Source organism: Syngnathus floridae, chromosome 5, assembly GCF_059516105.1.
Source record: "Syngnathus floridae isolate MCC-2025c chromosome 5, RoL_Sflo_1.0, whole genome shotgun sequence".
NCBI classification, from domain to species: domain Eukaryota; kingdom Metazoa; phylum Chordata; class Actinopteri; order Syngnathiformes; family Syngnathidae; genus Syngnathus; species Syngnathus floridae.
In genome coordinates this window covers 21096067-21116171 of record NC_142417.1, presented here as the reverse complement: position 1 = coordinate 21116171, position 20105 = coordinate 21096067, and the positions used below count along the sequence as shown (strand labels likewise).

Genomic DNA, 20105 nt, shown 5'->3' with positions numbered 1-20105 from the left:
CCCATTTTGTGCCGTAGATTTTGTGACTATGCCTAGTATTTAAACAAAATCATAATTTAAACGACTTCTTTCCTTCATTCACTTTGGAAATTTGGAATTGCAGCAAATCGAATTTTGGCAGGGAACAAAAATAGATCAATTAAACTAAATAAGTCTTCTTCCCATTAAATAAATTAAAAAAGTCTGTCTTGTAACCAGTCCTTTTCAAACAAGTAAAGTCTGCCCATTTTGTGCCGTCGATTTTGTGTTAATGCCTAGTATTTATACAAAATCATAATTTAAAGGACTTCATTCCTTCATTCACTTTGGAAATTTGGAATTGCAGCACATCAAATTTTGCCTGGGAAGAAAAGTAGATTAAATAAATTTAATAAGTCTTACTACTTCCCATTAAATAAATTAAATACGTCTTACTTGTTCCCACTCCTTTTCAAAACAGTAGTTTAAAACGAGGGCCCTTCACTCAATCTTTAACCTCAACCCCGCACGTTGTGTTGTATCTGTGAATGTTGGTTGTGGCCAAATGATAGTTTTCTTTCATTCGTTTAGGTTCCAAGAAAACTTGATGTAACTCTACTTTTAACTGCCGTTTCAGATAAGCGGGTATTACGTCGCAGTCAAATGCCGCGGATATGACGTAATTGCCCGAACCTCCGCCAAAATTCAAATCTGTTGGCGCGATGGCCGTGAGCCACTGAGCAGCGACGATTATCAACAGAAATATCTTTATTTTCTGCTTGCAACTGGACCGTCTAGAGCGTACACGGTAAGTAACACTCATTGTGTTTAAGGAGATTTACGTTTGTAATAGCAGAAGTGTAGCCGCGTTGCGTTGTACGTGTGAAAATTGGTCGAGGCGAAATGTTAATGTTTAATTTCATTCCTTTAGGTTCCACGGTGTTTGTTGGCTGCAAGTTTTCCACTGCAAGAAGAGGCTCGTATCATTGACCAGGAGCGAGCTACAATGGTGAGTAGCCATAACATTTATGTTAAACACTTCCTATTTCATGTCTAACAGTACTTGATTTAACAAATAACCATAAATAAATACAGTGTGGGCACTGAAGTTAACATATGTGATTATACTGCCTAATCTGTCACGGAGTAGATTGTTGCAAAGTAATATAAGATCCAAAGTTGTAATTCAGAATAGTTTTCAAAAGAAGGCCATTAGAATTATATACAAGTCTGATTACCCTGAACAAGCTATTAATTAAATCACAAATTCTTCAATTCAAAGATTTGGTAGATTATCAGACAAATAATGTCTAACAGTAATTGATTTAACACATCACGATAAGTAGATTGAGTGTGGGCACTCTCAAGTTAACATATGTGATTATACTGCCTAATCTGTTACAGAGTATGTTGTTGCCAAGTAATGTAGAATAGATCCAAAGTAGTAATCCAGAATAGTTTTGAAGAGGCCATTAGAATGATAAACAAATCTGATTACCTTGAACATAATAACAAGCTAAGTGTTTAATATGTCCTATGAAGTCAAAATTGGGCACCATCATGTGGTGAAATTTGGAATTGCATCACATCCAATTTTGCCTGGGAACAAACAGATTACATAAATCTTAGTTTTGAATAAGCCACTCCTTCTCAAACAAGTAAACTCTGCCCATTTTGCGCAGTAGATGTTCTGTTAATATCTAGTATTTATACAAAGTCATAATTTAAATTGCTTTCAACCTTCATTCATCGGTTCAACCAACATTACTCGCTCTTCTTACCAACTTGTATTGATTTAACTAAGCGTTTAATACTTCCTATCAGGTCTCAAATCGAGATTTGGCAAAATACAATTTCAGCAAATCCAATTTTGCCAGGGAACAAAAATAGATTAAATAAACTAAATAAGTCCTCTTCCCATTAAATAAATCAGAAAAGTCTGTCTTGTAACCAGTCCTCTTCAAACAAGTAAAGTCTGCCCATTTTGTGCCGTAGATTTTGTGACTATGCCTAGTATTTAAACAAAATCATAATTTAAACGACTTCTTTCCTTCATTCACTTTGGAAATTTGGAATTGCAGCAAATCGAATTTTGGCAGGGAACAAAAATAGATCAATTAAACTAAATAAGTCTTCTTCCCATTAAATAAATTAAAAAAGTCTGTCTTGTAACCAGTCCTTTTCAAACAAGTAAAGTCTGCCCATTTTGTGCCGTCGATTTTGTGTTAATGCCTAGTATTTATACAAAATCATAATTTAAAGGACTTCATTCCTTCATTCACTTTGGAAATTTGGAATTGCAGCACATCAAATTTTGCCTGGGAAGAAAAGTAGATTAAATAAATTTAATAAGTCTTACTACTTCCCATTAAATAAATTAAATACGTCTTACTTGTTCCCACTCCTTTTCAAAACAGTAGTTTAAAACGAGGGCCCTTCACTCAATCTTTAACCTCAACCCCGCACGTTGTGTTGTATCTGTGAATGTTGGTTGTGGCCAAATGATAGTTTTCTTTCATTCGTTTAGGTTCCAAGAAAACTTGATGTAACTCTACTTTTAACTGCCGTTTCAGATAAGCGGGTATTACGTCGCAGTCAAATGCCGCGGATATGACGTAATTGCCCGAACCTCCGCCAAAATTCAAATCTGTTGGCGCGATGGCCGTGAGCCACTGAGCAGCGACGATTATCAACAGAAATATCTTTATTTTCTGCTTGCAACTGGACCGTCTAGAGCGTACACGGTAAGTAACACTCATTGTGTTTAAGGAGATTTACGTTTGTAATAGCAGAAGTGTAGCCGCGTTGCGTTGTACGTGTGAAAATTGGTCGAGGCAAAATGTTAATGTTTAATTTCATTCCTTTAGGTTCCACGGTGTTTGTTGGCTGCAAGTTTTCCACTGCAAGAAGAGGCTCGTATCATTGACCAGGAGCGAGCTACAATGGTGAGTAGCCATAACATTTATGTTAAACACTTCCTATTTCATGTCTAACAGTACTTGATTTAACAAATAACCATAAATAAATACAGTGTGGGCACTGAAGTTAACATATGTGATTATACTGCCTAATCTGTCACGGAGTAGATTGTTGCAAAGTAATATAAGATCCAAAGTTGTAATTCAGAATAGTTTTCAAAAGAAGGCCATTAGAATTATATACAAGTCTGATTACCCTGAACAAGCTATTAATTAAATCACAAATTCTTCAATTCAAAGATTTGGTAGATTATCAGACAAATAATGTCTAACAGTAATTGATTTAACACATCACGATAAGTAGATTGAGTGTGGGCACTCTCAAGTTAACATATGTGATTATACTGCCTAATCTGTTACAGAGTATGTTGTTGCCAAGTAATGTAGAATAGATCCAAAGTAGTAATCCAGAATAGTTTTGAAGAGGCCATTAGAATGATAAACAAATCTGATTACCTTGAACATAATAACAAGCTAAGTGTTTAATATGTCCTATGAAGTCAAAATTGGGCACCATCATGTGGTGAAATTTGGAATTGCATCACATCCAATTTTGCCTGGGAACAAACAGATTACATAAATCTTAGTTTTGAATAAGCCACTCCTTCTCAAACAAGTAAACTCTGCCCATTTTGCGCAGTAGATGTTCTGTTAATATCTAGTATTTATACAAAGTCATAATTTAAATTGCTTTCAACCTTCATTCATCGGTTCAACCAACATTACTCGCTCTTATTACCAACTTGTATTGATTTAACTAAGCGTTTAATACTTCCTATCAGGTCTCAAATCGAGATTTGGCAAAATACAATTTCAGCAAATCCAATTTTGCCAGGGAACAAAAATAGATTAAATAAACTAAATAAGTCCTCTTCCCATTAAATAAATCAGAAAAGTCTGTCTTGTAACCAGTCCTCTTCAAACAAGTAAAGTCTGCCCATTTTGTGCCGTAGATTTTGTGTCTATGCCTAGTATTTAAACAAAATCATAATTTAAACGACTTCTTTCCTTCATTCACTTTGGAAATTTGGAATTGCAGCAAATCGAATTTTGGCAGGGAACAAAAATAGATCAATTAAACTAAATAAGTCTTCTTCCCATTAAATAAATTAAAAAAGTCTGTCTTGTAACCAGTCCTTTTCAAACAAGTAAAGTCTGCCCATTTTGTGCCGTCGATTTTGTGTTAATGCCTAGTATTTATACAAAATCATAATTTAAAGGACTTCATTCCTTCATTCACTTTGGAAATTTGGAATTGCAGCACATCAAATTTTGCCTGGGAAGAAAAGTAGATTAAATAAATTTAATAAGTCTTACTACTTCCCATTAAATAAATTAAATACGTCTTACTTGTTCCCACTCCTTTTCAAAACAGTAGTTTAAAACGAGGGCCCTTCACTCAATCTTTAACCCCAACCCCGCACGTTGTGTTGTATCTGTGAATGTTGGTTGTGGCCAAATGATAGTTTTCTTTCATTCGTTTAGGTTCCAAGAAAACTTGATGTAACTCTACTTTTAACTGCCGTTTCAGATAAGCGGGTATTACGTCGCAGTCATGTGCCGTGGATATGACGTAATTGCCCGAACCTCCGCCAAAATTCAAATCTGTTGGCGCGATGGCCGTGAGCCACTGAGCAGCGACGATTATCAACAGAAATATCTTTATTTTCTGCTTGCAACTGGACCGTCTAGAGCGTACACGGTAAGTAACACTCATTGTGTTTAAGGAGATTTACGTTTGTAATAGCAGAAGTGTAGCCGCGTTGCGTTGTACGTGTGAAAATTGGTCGAGGCGAAATGTTAATGTTTAATTTCATTCCTTTAGGTTCCACGGTGTTTGTTGGCTGCAAGTTTTCCACTGCAAGAAGAGGCTCGTATCATTGACCAGGAGCGAGCTACAATGGTGAGTAGCCATAACATTTATGTTAAACACTTCCTATTTCATGTCTAACAGTACTTGATTTAACAAATAACCATAAATAAATACAGTGTGGGCACTGAAGTTAACATATGTGATTATACTGCCTAATCTGTCACCGAGTAGATTGTTGCAAAGTAATATAAGATCCAAAGTTGTAATTCAGAATAGTTTTCAAAAGAAGGCCATTAGAATTATATACAAGTCTGATTACCCCGAACAAGCTATTAATTAAATCACAAATTCTTCAATTCAAAGATTTGGTAGATTATCAGACAAATAATGTCTAACAGTAATTGATTTAACACATCACGATAAGTAGATTGAGTGTGGGCACTCTCAAGTTAACATATGTGATTATACTGCCTAATCTGTTACAGAGTATGTTGTTGCCAAGTAATGTAGAATAGATCCAAAGTAGTAATCCAGAATAGTTTTGAAGAGGCCATTAGAATGATAAACAAATCTGATTACCTTGAACATAATAACAAGCTAAGTGTTTAATATGTCCTATGAAGTCAAAATTGGGCACCATCATGTGGTGAAATTTGGAATTGCATCACATCCAATTTTGCCTGGGAACAAACAGATTACATAAATCTTAGTTTTGAATAAGCCACTCCTTCTCAAACAAGTAAACTCTGCCCATTTTGCGCAGTAGATGTTCTGTTAATATCTAGTATTTATACAAAGTCATAATTTAAATTGCTTTCAACCTTCATTCATCGGTTCAACCAACATTACTCGCTCTTCTTACCAACTTGTATTGATTTAACTAAGCGTTTAATACTTCCTATCAGGTCTCAAATCGAGATTTGGCAAAATACAATTTCAGCAAATCCAATTTTGCCAGGGAACAAAAATAGATTAAATAAACTAAATAAGTCCTCTTCCCATTAAATAAATCAGAAAAGTCTGTCTTGTAACCAGTCCTCTTCAAACAAGTAAAGTCTGCCCATTTTGTGCCGTAGATTTTGTGTCTATGCCTAGTATTTAAACAAAATCATAATTTAAACGACTTCTTTCCTTCATTCACTTTGGAAATTTGGAATTGCAGCAAATCGAATTTTGCCAGGGAACAAAAATAGATCAATTAAACTAAATAAGTCTTCTTCCCATTAAATAAATTAAAAAAGTCTGTCTTGTAACCAGTCCTTTTCAAACAAGTAAAGTCTGCCCATTTTGTGCCGTCGATTTTGTGTTAATGCCTAGTATTTATACAAAATCATAATTTAAAGGACTTCATTCCTTCATTCACTTTGGAAATTTGGAATTGCAGCACATCAAATTTTGCCTGGGAAGAAAAGTAGATTAAATAAATTTAATAAGTCTTACTACTTCCCATTAAATAAATTAAATACGTCTTACTTGTTCCCACTCCTTTACAAAAAAGTAGTTTAAAACGAGGTCCCTTCACTCAACCTTTAACCCTATTTATTCACCTTCTAGGCTAAGTGTTAAAGGCTAAGTGTTAAAGGCTAAGTGTTAAAGGCTAAGTGTTAGAGGCTAAGTGCCAGAGGCTAGGCGCCAGAGGCGAGTTTTTGTGGGCTGAAGTTTTAGTGGGGTTAGTGTGAATACAATCCAAAAGAATACAACAGAATACAATACAATAGAATATAATACATAGATTAAATTCAATAGCTCTTACTACTTCCCATTAAATAAATTAAATACGTCTTACTTGTTCCCAATCCTTTTCAAAAAAGTAGTTTAAAACGAGGGCCCTTCACTCAACCTTTAACCTCAACCCCGCACGTCACATTGTGTTGTATCTGTGAATGTTGGTTGTGGCCAAATGATAGTTTTCTTTCATTCGTTTAGGTTCCACGGTGTTTGTTGGCTATGTTTTCCACTGTCAGAAGGATGAAAATACAAAGTACAACGCTTGGACGTGGGCGAAGACGTCACCGGTGAGTCCTTCCTTCCTATTTATTTACCTTCTAGATGCTAGAGGCTAAGTGTTAGAGGCTAAGTGTTAGAGGCTAAGTGTTAAACACAATACGAACAACACAACGATACTGCACTGAACAACACGATACCGCACTGAGAAACACGATACCGCACTGAACAACACGATACCGCACTGAACAACACCATGCCGCACTGAACACCATGCCACACTGAACAACACCATCCCGCACTGAACAACACCATGCCGCACTAAACAACACCATGCCGCACTGAAATACACCATGCCTCACTGAACGACACCATGCCGCACTGAAAGACACCATGCCGCACTGAACGACACCATGCCGCACTGAAAGACACCATCCCGCACTGAACACCATGCCGCACTGAACAACACCATCCTGCACTGAACAACACCATCCCGCACTGAACAACACCATGCCGCACTGAACAACATTATGCCGCACTGAACATTATGCCGCACTGAACAACACCATGCCGCACTGAACAACACCATCCCGCACTGAACAACACCATGCCGCATTGAACAACACCATGCCGCACTGAACAACACCATGCCGCACTGAACAACACCATGCCGCACTGAACAACATTATGCCGCACTGAACAACACCATGCCGCACTGAACAACACCATCCCGCACTGAACAACACCATGCCGCATTGAACAACACCATGCCGCACTGAACAACACCATCCTGCACTGAACAACACCATCCCGCACTAAACAACACCATGCCGCACTGAACAACATTATGGCGCACTGGACAACATTATGCCGCACTGAACAACACCATGCCGCACTGAACAACACCATGCCGCACTGAACAACACCATGCCGCACTGAACAACACCATGCCGCACTGAACAACATTATGCCGCACTGAACAACACCATGCCGCACTGAACAACACCATGCCGCACTGAACAACACGATCCCGCATTGAACAACACCATCCTGCACTGAACAACACCATGCCGCACTGAACAACACCATGCCGCACTGAACAACACCATTCCGCACTGAACAACACCATGCCGCACTGAACGACACCATCCTGCACTGAACAACACCATCCCGCACTGAACAACACCATGCCGCATTAAACAACACCATGCCGCACTGAACAACACCATCCTGCACTGAACAACACCATGCCGCACTGAACAACACCATGCCGCACTGAACAACACCATGCCGCACTGAACAACATTATGCCGCACTGAACAACATTATGCCGCACTAAACAACATTATGTCGCACTGAACAACACCATGCCGCACTGAACAACACCATGCTGCACTGAACAACATTATGCCGCACTGAACAACACGATCCCGCATTGAACAACACCATCCCGCAGTGAACAACACCATGCCGCATTGAACAACACCATGCCGCACTGAACAACACCATGCTGCACTGAACAACATTATGCTGCACTGAACAACACGATCCTGCATTGAACAACACCATGCCGCACTGAACAACACCATCCTGCACTGAACAACACCTTTCCACACTGAACAACACCATGCCGCACTGAACAACATTATGCCGCACTGAACAACACCATGCCGCACTGAACAACACCATGCCGCACTGAACAACACCATGCCGCACTGAACAACACCATGCCGCAATGAACAACACCATCCCGCACTGAACAACACCATGCCGCATTGAACAACACCATGCCGCACTGAACAACACCATCCCGCACTGAACAACACCACCCCGCACTGAACAACACGATCCCGCATTGAACAACACCATCCCGGACTGAACAACACCATGCCGCACTGAACAACACCATTCCGCACTGAACAACACCATGCCGCACTGAACAACACCATGCCGCACTGAACAACACCATGCCGCACTGAACAACACCATGCCGCACTGAACAACATTATGCCGCACTGAACAACACCATGCCGCACTGAACAACACCATCCCGCACTGAACAACACCATGCCGCATTGAACAACACCATGCCGCACTGAACAACACCATCCTGCACTGAACAACACCATCCCGCACTGAACAACACCATGCCGCACTGAACAACATTATGGCGCACTGAACAACATTATGCCGCACTGAACAACACCATGCCGCACTGAACAACACCATGCCGCACTGAACAACACCATGCCGCACTGAACAACATTATGCCGCACTGAACAACATTATGCCGCACTGAACAACACCATGCCGCACTGAACAACACCATGCCGCACTGAACAACACCATGCCGCACTGAACAACACGACGTCGCACTGAACAACACGACGCCGCACAGAACAACACGACGCCGCACAGAATAACACAATACCGCACAGAACAACACAATACCGCACAAACAGTTTTAGATAATATTACGTCGCAGTCATGTGACGCGGACATGACGTCAATAGGCGGAACTCACGGCAAAATTATAATCCGTGGGCGTGGCTTGCAACAGGAAGTAGGAAAGCGGCAGTTCTGGCAAACAAGACACAGCTGTTAGTAACACGATGACTAACAAGGCAAATATTTTTGTTTTCAACTTGCAACTTGACCGTCTAGAGCGTACAAGGTAATTACAACTGTTTTTTTTTAGCCCTGAAAAGCGAGGGAGTGTGGCGTTTGGGAGGAATGTCGAACTCGGCGTCTGCTTCCAGCCACAGACGCCAAATTTCGACGATTATTTCGACTGGTCAACGGTTGTAAATTATTGCGTTGACTAAAAACTTTATTTAACTCTACTCTTAACTTTGCCGTTTCAGATATGCGGGTATTACACCGCGGAAATGACGTCAATAGGCTGAACTCTCGCCAAAATTCAAATCTGTGGGCGCAATGGCCTTGAGCGAGACACCGGATACAAACACGACGATTATCAACAGAAATATCTTTATTTTCCGCTTGCAAGTGGACCGTCTAGAGCGTACACGGTAAGTACAACTCATTGTGTTTAAAAAGATTTACGTTTGTGTAGTTTGCGTTGCGTTGTATCTGTGAATGTTGGTTGAGGCTAAATGTTAATGTTTAATTTCATTCCTTTAGGTTCCACGGTGTTTGTTGGCTGTATGTTTTCCACTGCAAGAAGAGGCTCGTATCATTGACCAGCAGGAGCTACAATGGTGAGTACCCCTTTCGTCTTCCATTTATGTTAAACACTTCCTATTTCATGTCTAACAGTACTCGATTTAACAAATAACCATAAATAAATACAGTGTGGGCAGTCACGTTAACATATGTGATTATCCTGCCTAATATGTTTATCACAAATATGTCACTAATCACTAATATGTTTATTTGTTTATCACAACACCTTTGGACCTTCAGCAATCGATTATTTACCTTCATCTACATAGAGACAGAACGATGGTGTCTTAAACATCTCATTCATTTCACCAAATAACTTCACGCAGGTGGATAACGGCCGTCTCGGTCACGCTATGTTGCGTGATGCAGTTTTGAAGAACCAAATGCATTTATTCAATGAATAAGTCAAGCTAGTTCTATGTTTATGATGTTGTAAGTTACGGTACCGATTGAAGTTGAGTTCGAAGCCAGTGGAAAACAGCGCTGCGTTTGTGCTCTCCAGGTACAAATGTTGTGATCTCTGACTGACGACCGGGCGAGACTCGAGGAAGAGATGTCCAAACGAGCTCCGGCAGGGCGGGCCAAGGCGGAGCGAACGGACGCCCTTCAGGCCGCCAATGACGAGCTGAGAACCAAACTGATGGACGTCCAGTTAGAACTTCAGCAGGAGAAGAACAAGGTGAAAACCTCAACAGACAGACACTGCCTGCCTCCCTGCCTGCCTCCCTGCCTGCCTCCCTGCCTGCCTCCCTCCCTCCCAGTTTTCCCGATGTAGATTAGACATGCGTGTGCCATGACTGTGTCAGCCTACATCAACAAATGCACCGAGGACGTCAGCACCACTAAGAATATCATCACCCGGGGCAACCAACGACCCTGGATGACTGAGGAGGTACGTCAAACGCTACGAGCGTGGAACTCTGCCTTCAAGTCTGGCGACAAGGAGACACTGAGGACAGCGAGAGCCAACTTGAACCGTGCCATCAGGATAGCGAAGCGAGACCGCAGTCGAAAATTTCAGGATCGTTTCCACGACGTCAAAAACATCAGGAGTATGTGGCAAGGCATACGGGCGATTACAGACTACAACTCACCCTCCCCCCCCCCGGTGGGTGTAGTTGATGCTGACTTTCTAAATGGTCTAAATAACTTCTTTGGGAGGTTCGAGGCACTAAACGGCACTCCAGCAGTTAAAACTGTCCCCCATCAGGAAGAGGAGGTACTCTGCCTTGACTCCGCCGATGTGTTGAAGACCCTGAGGAGAGTCAACCCCTGTAAGGCCCCTGGCCCCGACAACATTCCTGGGCGTGTGTTCAGGGAATGTGCAAGTCATCTGGCTGGGGTCATCACAGACATTTTTAACACCTCGCTGGGCCAAGCCACAGTGCCGGCGTGCTTTAAGACTGCCTCCATCATTCCGGTGCCGAAGAAACCTCAAATCACCTCATTTAATGATTACCGGCCTGTTGCACTGACTCCGGTTATGATGAAGTGCTTCGAAAGGCTGCTTAAAGGTCACATCGTTTCCAGACTCCCCCTATTATTTGACCCGTTCCAGTTTGCCGACCGGCAAAACCGCTCCACTCAGGACGCCATCTCCTCCGTTCTTCACCTGAGCCTGGCTCACCTGGAGGAGAAGAACACCCATGTGCGGAGGCTGTTCCTGGACTTCAGCTCAGCGTTTAACACCATCATCCCACAGCATCTGGTAGGAAAATTGGAACACCTGGGCTTCAACACCCCCCTTCGCAACTGGCTGCTAGACTTCCTCACCAACAGACCTCAGTCAGTCCGGGTCGGACAGAACACCTCTGATGTCATCACCCTCAGCACAGGCTCCCTTCAGGGCTGCGTCCTGAGCCCCCTGCTGTGCACCCTGATGACACACGACTGCGTCCTCAGGTTCACCACCAATCACATCGTGAAGTCAGCAGACGACACAACGGTGGTGGGGCTCATCAGAGACAACAACGACCTGGACTACAGAGAGGAGGTGGAGCAGCTGGTGGGCTGGTGCAGAGAAAACAGCCTGATCCTGAATGAGGAGAAGATGAAGGAGATCATCGTCGACTTCAGGAAAAAACAGCCTCACCACGCTCCACTGATCATCAACAGCTCAGCTGTGGAGGTGGTCAGCACCACCAAATTCCTGGGGGTCCACATCACAGAAGACCTCACCTGGACTATGAACACTACGGCACTGGTCAAGAGGGCACAGAAGCGCTTGTACTTCCTGCGGAGGATGAGGAGAGCCCACCTGCCCCCACCCATCATGAGGACGTTCTACAGGAGCACCATAGAGAGCATTCTGACAAGCTGTCTCTCTGTGTGGTGTGGAGGCTGCACCGCCTCCGATTGGAAGAACGTGAGGAGAGTGGTGAGGACAGCAGAGAGGATCATAGGGGCTCCTCTTCCCTCCATTCAGGACATTTCATCTCAGCGCTGCATGTCCCGTGCCCGTAACATCATCAATGACCCATCACACCCCCACCATGGACTGTTCTCCCTGCTGCCCTCTGGGAAGAGGTTTGCAGCATCCGCTGCAGGTCCACCAGGTTCTGCAACAGCTTTTTCCCTGCTGTCATCAGACTGTTGAACACTAGAACTGTTGAGCTCTAAACTGAACTCTGCATCACACATTCACAGAACTGTACTTTATGACACTACGGACCTCTATCTTGCACTATCTCGCACTACCAACTTTACTGAACTTGTATAAACCCTTTAAATAGAAGTTTAATACATGGTTTAGCATTCCTCTGCACACTCTTGAATACTGTTTTGCCTACTTGCACTATTGCATAATTATCACTGCTGCACTTTATACTTATTTTTAATATATATATATATATATATATATATATAGTATATATGTATATATATATATTTTCATAGGATATGTTACTTCTATTCAACTGCAATATCACTACTTTGTTGTAAGACGTATGCAACGGAATTTCGTTTTGTATGCACCATGTGCAGACAAGATGACAATAAAGTTTGTCTAAGTCTAAGTCATGTCAGGTCAGCTGTCTGGAGAGAGAGAGAAGTCAGGACCTGCGGGCGGAGCACCACCGTGCCACCGCCGCCATGACGGAACTCAAAAGCAAACTCCATGAGGAGAAGCAGAAAGAGTTAGCCATTACCAGGGAGACATTACTGCGGCAGCATGAAATGGAGCTGATGAGAGTGATCAAAATCAAAGATGGAGAGATCCAGCGACTGAATGCCTTGGTCCTCAGCCTGAGGGACGGCTCCATGGACAAGGTGATCCGCTCTATCCGTGTCTGACTATCGGCACGCCACGTCGGGCTTCGATGCGGCCGCTACCGTATTGTGTAGCTTGTCCCCAGTAAGCGTCGCGGCGCTCCGTTGCGGTCTCAACGGCCCGGTGTGGCGCAATGTCTGCTCAGGTGAGGAGGGGGGGCGCTTTGCTGGCGGAGGTGGAGGAGACGCGGCGGTGTCGGGAGACCGAGCGGTGTCGCCTCCACCAGGAGCGCGGAAGAAGCCCTGGCAGCGGCCCAGCAGGCCTGGCAGTCCCGAGCGGCCGAGCTCCGATCGGCTCATCACCAGCATCGGGAGGAGCTGAGCCGAACCAAGAGAGACTGCGAGAGGGAGATCCGCCGACTGGTAGGACTGATCAGATGCGCGGTGCGTGGCTATGTTCCCAATTTCGTTGTATACCTGCAGTGCAATGACACCTAAGGCATTCTATTCTATTCTATTTCACAAGAAGAAAATGTCCGGTTGCTCGCTTCGCTTTTGTCACAGCAAAGGTGTTCTAGTCGATTCAAGAAAAAAATTGGCCGGTTGCTCTCTTTGTTTTTGTCACAATTCTGGCAAATGAGTTTGCCCGCCTGCCTGAGCGCTCCCCGTTTGTACATCCAGACGGATGAGATCAAGCTGAAAGACAGAGCGGTTAGTGTTTTGGATGAAGCCCTGGGGCCGGCCACGTCCACCGCCTTCAGCTGCAGACTCAGGCTGCCGAGCAGCAGATCGCTGCCCTGAGGGATTCCCAAAGGGCGGGCCTAAACTACCCTGGAAGTGGGGTCAACGCCGCTACTAGCAATCCTCTTCATTGCGTAAGCCACCTCATCACACACTTGCAGTACGCATGACTTAGTTCGTTGCTGGAGGAAGGTAGCACAAAAACAGTTTTGAACTTTGAACGAGTGCTTGTGTGTGTGTGTTGCGGGGCGTTTTCAGTCTCAGGAGGATCGGGACACGCGACGGTTTCATCTGAAAATCGCTGAGCTCAGCGCAGTCATCAGGAAACTGGAGGATCGAAACGCCCTGCTTTCTGAAGAGCGCAATGAACTGGTAATTTATTGACGGCACGCTTGAAGGTTTGCGCTACGTTTGATGCGCGCCATCCAGCGAGGCACCCATTGCGCTTGCTTATTAGTTGAGCGGCGCGGCGAGTCGGTTGCCTGGTAGATGTCTTTTATTGGGAGCCAAAGCCACGATTCCGTTCAAACCGATGCAAAAGGAATGGATACGTTCTGGCCCGCGTGTTGTGCGTCTTTCACATCCCGCACTTCATGCTTGCAGCTAAAGCGACTGAGAGAAACAGAAAGCCAGTTTCTGCCACTCCTGTACAAAAACAAACGCCTGAGCAGGAAGAATGAAGAACTCTCGCTGGTGCTGTGTCGCCTTGAAAACAAAGTGCGCTTTGTCACCCAGGAGAACGAGGAGATGGCAAGCTTGGTAAGTCGACGCGGACAACGGCGGCGTGCCAACAGAGTCCACTGCATTTGTGTTCCACAGAGAAGGCCTAGTTCGCTCAATGACCTGGACCGCGGTTGCGGCCAGCAGGACGGTGAAATGGAGTTCCTTCAAGTTGTGGAGCAGCGGCACATCATCGACGACTTGTCCAAGGTATTCAGGCAGGCGACTCGGTGCACGTACGGCAGCGCCGCGCTCGCTCGCTGTCGCCAGGAAACCTTTTCCGTCCAAAGCTTGGCCGGCGGCCGCCATCCAAAAAATTGGCCCCTTAAATTCCGACCTTTCAAGCAGGAGCATTGTGCGCACGCGTTTGAACACGCTTTAGACTTGTTTTGCCGTTTTCAGCAGCTCAAAGCTCCCGTTTTGTCAGCGCCTTTGCCACTCGCTGTGCGCTGAAAACGACGGACTTGCCCGGCTGCTCAGCCCGTCAACCATGAGCCGCGAGCGCGACGTCATTGTCCGTAGGCAGCTAGTGGCAAAATGCACCCTGTTAGAGTTGCGCTCGCTCCAACTTATTTTGCAAGAACCACACGGGAGACAAGTAAGTTCTTTTGGACACCTGCAGGTGGAGAGTCCATCCGTTGTACGAATGAAGTCTGACTCTCGGCTCCTGCACGAGCATTTTAATTAAGAGAAACAGGGTGGGTGTAAGAGTGGATTGAATAGAGGAAGCCCTTGACCTCTAGTCAAAACATAGCAAGGGGTGTTTTACGACTTTGTGTAGGAAGGGATAAGCGATAGGGATAAATAAGGGATAAATAATATTATTTATTACAGGTCGCAGTCAAAGTCAAAGCAACACAATGATACGATAAAGATAATCTGGAAAACCCTGACACACCCTGTAGTTGTCACTTTTGGAAAAGACGAGCGTCCCTCCAATCATCGCCGGTGACGTGTTTTTCAGGCTCTGGAGACAGGAGCTCATGTCAGAAATGTCATTGTGAGTCGCGTTTGTTTCTGCGCCGGAGCCGTTCGTTCCCTTTGCATCCAAAGAATCTCAAAGGCGGATTATTTGTGTCGACAGGAGAGAGATTTGCTGCTACGATACCGACGTCGAGAATCTCTGAGGAGGAACAAAGCGTGAGGTCCTGCAAGGTGAGTCTGTTTGTTTGCGGCTGCTTGGTGTTGCGCAAGATGAAATGGCCTTTTTCTCGCTATCGTTCCTCTCGTCGATTCATCGTGAGGTGTCGCTTCAGTTTGTTCAGAGAGATGTTCGCTTCCGCGCCCGCAGGTCATCGAAACATTTTACGGCTACGACGAAGACGTGTTGGTGGACTCGGACGGATCGTCCTTGTCTTTTCACACCGACAGAACCCCCGACACGGAACCCGAAGAGGTAGCCCGCCATTTCTGCCAGCGTATTGGCACCAAACATTCCTCTTCAGCCTGGAATCGGACTCGTCTTTGCGTCGCGGGTGCTTTGTCGCCGGTCTGACTGATTCTGGTACTAGTGCTGTGTTGCATTGGTGTGTGCATGAAGAGGCGGAGCTTCGCTACCGCCAGCTGACGCAAGAATATCAAGCGCTGCAACGAGCCTACGCTCTGCTAGCCCAGACCAGCGAAAGGGGACTACGACGCCGAGAAGGAGATCAAGGTGGCGCCCCTTCCCGCAACCCCCGGCCGGGTCGCAGCCTCCCCGTTCTCACCCAGCCTCGGGTGTTCTCTGGTCTGAAAGGAGGAGGAGGAGCCTCCCTCCTCCTCCTTTCAGACCAGAGAAAAGCTGATGGTAGAAATGGGTCACTATCAAAGCAGAGTAGCAGATCTGGAGTCAGCGCTGAAGCAACAAGGACAGGTAAGCTCATCAATGAGCACACCTTTTTCTCAGACAAAATAGCTACATTCTTCAGTCACTCATCCGTCTGGCATTACTGGACCAACCCCCCCCCCCCCCCCCCCCCCGAACGTGGCTGGGAAAATGCGGAGAAAAGCAAATGTCATTTTCCAGTCAACCAAAGAATTTGTGGATGAAAATGACACAACATTCCAAAGCTGTCCACGCGTTTGTCTCTTCTAGAATGTCAAGTGGGTGGAGGAGAAGCAGCTGCTGCGTCAGAGCAATCAGCAGTTGGCCGAAAAGGTGACGGAAAGAAAGGCGCTGGGCGGAGTCGCTTGGCGTCACACCTGTCGGGAAGCCCCGCAGATGAGGTCTGACTGTCTTTTCAGGTCAGGCGGATGGAGGCGGAAGAAGCGCGTCTGAAAGAGCACATCCAGGATATCCGAGACCAAAACGAACTGCTTGAGTTCCGCATCCTGGAGCTGGAGGTGGGAAGACTCGCACAAGCGTGTTGAGGCCAGAGATGTGACGGACGGACGGACGGACGGACGGACGGATGCATGCCTCTGCCTTTCAGGAGAGGGAGTGGCGCTCCCCCGTCTTGAAGTTTCTGCAAGTCCGTTTCCCAGACGGCCTCAGCCCTTTGCAGATCTACTGCGAGGCCGAGGGCGTGAGCGTACGTAAGGCGTCCCTCGCAACCCTAACCTTAACCCGAGGTCCCAGAACACCTTACATTGCTCCTTGCGCCTTTCCCCCGGACATCGTCATCAGTGATCTGATGAAGAAGCTGGACATCCTGGGCTATAACGCCGTAAGTGTATGTCGAACTCCTTATGTTCGCACTCCACGAGACTCGGCGGCTCAAATGTGACTTTTGGAAGGCTTTGCGCTGAAAGAAGCTTGTTGACGCTGTGCCTTTGGGCTCTTGCAGAATCTCACCAACGAGGAGCAGGTGGTCGTGATTCACGCCAGGACCCTTCTCACCCTAGCCGAGAAGGTAACGCGCACGTCCACGCACGCTCTCGCATTCTGCTTATGTGACAGCAGCCTTTCCTCAGTGGTTAGAATACATCAAAGAGACCAAGTCAGCACTTCAACAGAAGATGTTGGACATTGAAAGTGAGAAGGTAGACAGACACGCGACATCAGCCAAGGGGAACTCCGGCAATGTGCCCCAACAATTCTGACCTTGAGCTGTGCTAGGATATGTTCTGCAAGCAGAAGGGCTACCTGGATGAAGAGTTGGACTTCAGGAAGTGTTCCATGGACCAGGCTCATAAGGTAAGCCGCCCTCAAATCTCCCGCCGGACCACTGATGGACGAGGATTGCGGCCCAGAGGATCCTGGAGCTGGAGGCCATGTTGTACGAGGCGCTACCGCAGCGGGACTGCCCCGCCACGGACGGCGAAAAAGCCAGCCACGCTGGCGTGAATGACGTGCTGACGGCGGATCAGAGAGAAGAGCTTAGGAGCGCCGTGGACCAATGGAAGCGAGCCCTGATGTGCGAGTTGAGGGAGCGCGACGCTTGCATCCTCCAAGAGAGAATGGATCTGCTGCACAGCGCGCAACAGGTAAGGGCCCAAAGCCAGCCCGGCACTTACTTGCACGCTTACTGGCTTTTGAATGCCACTTTCCATTTGTCCGTCCTAGAGGAACAAAGAGCTGAAAGAATTCATCGAAGCTCAGAAGAGACAAATCAAACAATTGGAGGAGAAGTTTCTCTTTCTCTTTCTATTCTTCTCCTTGGCCTTCATTCTGTGGCCCTAACACCAGCTGGTGAGTGAGCTCCAGCGGCACCGCACTCGACACCTCCGATACACTGCCAGCCGGTCTCAGACGTTGGCAGACGCTCCGATGCCAACGTATACCCCCCGCCACGGTGACAGAGGCACCGCGTCACACCGGCGCTCATCCAATCAGAAGGCAGGAAAAGCAAATTCACATGCAGGGCACTTTTGAACCAGAAGAGAGCGCCACAAAAAACCGTTGTTGCCCCAAACGCGCACTAAAAAGGGTCAGAATAACAAGAGTCCCACTGGCCAGCCGGGGCCACCCGTCCAGCTGTTTCTTCAGGGGGGAAAAAAATTGGAGTCACCGGTGAGTACATTTTGCATTTAGCTCTGCTTTTCTGCTTCTGTCTTCAAGTGTGTGGCATCCTGCGATCAAAGAGTCAGCCAACCCCAAAGCGGTTGACCTCAACGTCCCACCACCATGCCTACCAGAGCAGGTGACGTGATGCTTTGGACATCCTTCCGTCTCAGATGCCCAAAAGTACTCTTTGCCACATCTGCGGCAATACGGTGTCTTTTCAAAGGTGCAAATAAATCCAGCGTGGGCGGAACACGCACGTCTTCGGTTTTTCCCGCTTTGTTTGTGTGACAGCTGTTGTGAAAATTTTATACAAATAAAGTTGTATAGTACAGGTTTGGCCAAGCCGCAACTCCCGAACCGCATGCGGCTCTTTTATGTTCATATCAACATTTGTGTGTGTGTGTGTGTGTGTGGGGGGGGGGGGGGGGGTTGTGCGTGTTGGCTTCACTTGAGTTCAATTTGGTATTTTGGTCAAAAGCGCATGTGGTGAAATTCCACAAAGTAGGATGGGCAAACACATTTCTTTAAACTATGAGTGTCAATTGGGCTCTCGAAATGGCAGGGAAAAGATGCACAGCAAAACGAAAATACGTAGATGAACACAGGACGTTTTAATCAGAGTGGGAAAGTTTCTATTTTTTGTTGAACGTGATGGCAAACCATTCTGCCTGATATGTCAGACCTCAGCGCATTTCAAAGATTCAAATCTTCAGCGCCATGCACTTCAGCTCACTCCATGCTAACATTGATCAGGCGTCGAACCCGCATCATCATGCTTAAGAGGTGGCCATGCTAACCAGTGCGCCATTATGTCAACGCATAATAACTAAGTCTACTGGTCAAAACAGCGGTTACTATATGACGTCGCTACGTCGTGGTCACGTGACGCAGACAAGACGTCAATGGACGTGGGCAGAGTTAACTTGTTTAAAAGGGAGTAGGCAGAAGAAATATTTAATTTATTTAAATCTATTTTGAGTGCACACCATTATGTCAATGCATAACAACTGTAAATCTACTAAACAAAACAGCGGTTGCTATATGACATCTGCCACGTCGTGGTCACGTGACATACGTGACGTCGATGGGCGTAACTTTCGCCGGAATTCAAATCCGCGGGGAGAGTTAACTTGTTTAAAAGAGAGTGGGCAGAAGAATTATTTAATTTATTTAAATCTATTTGGTGTGTGCGCCATTATGTCAATGCATAACAACTGTAAGTCTACTAAACAAAACAGCGGTTGCTATTTGACGTCTGCCACGTCGTGGTCACGTGACGCGGACGTGACGTCGACGCCTACTTTACATCCCACCGATCACAGGACTCCTCGGCTGCATAATCGTGCCCCCTTCCCAACCAATCGGATTTGCTATACGCGAAAACGACGCCAATGGAAAGAGCTTCCGCCCAAATTTAAATCCGTGGGCGTGGCTCGCAGCAGGAAGTAGGAAAATGGCGGCGATGTTGACAAAGACACAGCGGATGGTAACATACGACTAACAAGAGAAATATTTTTATTTTCTGCTTGCAACTGGACCGTCCAGAGCGTACACGGTAAGTACAACTCATCGTTTTTAAAAAGAAGTACTTTTGTTGCCCTGAAAAGCGAGTGAGCGTGGCGTTTGTGGGGGA

At 45.7% G+C, this 20105-nt stretch overlaps 1 protein-coding gene across 3 annotated transcripts; it reads left to right on the top strand.

Moving 5' to 3' along the window:
* The first annotated feature begins 13307 nt into the window (after positions 1-13307).
* On the top strand, positions 13308-18834 carry LOC148398526 (janus kinase and microtubule-interacting protein 3-like). 3 transcript variants are annotated; one of them, XM_088376407.1, is made up of 14 exons: positions 13308-13509; positions 13768-13961; positions 14086-14199; positions 14431-15547; positions 15632-15702; positions 15839-15943; positions 16088-16201; positions 16357-16399; positions 16622-16684; positions 16771-16869; positions 16959-17192; positions 17603-17662; positions 17719-17952; positions 18032-18834. In XM_088376407.1, exons 10-14 carry the CDS (start codon positions 16780-16782, stop codon positions 18146-18148), a joined length of 735 nt encoding a protein of 244 aa, XP_088232533.1. In that variant the 5' UTR covers positions 13308-13509; positions 13768-13961; positions 14086-14199; positions 14431-15547; positions 15632-15702; positions 15839-15943; positions 16088-16201; positions 16357-16399; positions 16622-16684; positions 16771-16779; the 3' UTR covers positions 18149-18834. The 3 variants fall into 3 exon arrangements, with proteins under 3 accessions (XP_088232533.1, XP_088232530.1, XP_088232532.1); XM_088376404.1 differs by having other exon boundaries at positions 16088-16399; XM_088376406.1 differs by having other exon boundaries at positions 14086-15547; positions 16088-16399.
* Positions 18835-20105: the final 1271 nt, after the last annotated feature.

Bases quoted from the DNA above. Each gene is read 5' to 3' on its own strand.
- LOC148398526 (XM_088376404.1), top strand. From the start codon at position 16,331: ATGGTAGAAATGGGTCACTATCAAAGCAGAGTAGCAGATCTGGAGTCA. The intron at 16,870-16,958 runs GTGGGAAGACTC...TCTGCCTTTCAG, and splicing joins TCCGCATCCTGGAGCTGGAG to GAGAGGGAGTGGCGCTCCCC. The intron at 17,193-17,602 runs GTAAGTGTATGT...TTCTGCAAGCAG, and splicing joins ACATCCTGGGCTATAACGCC to AAGGGCTACCTGGATGAAGA.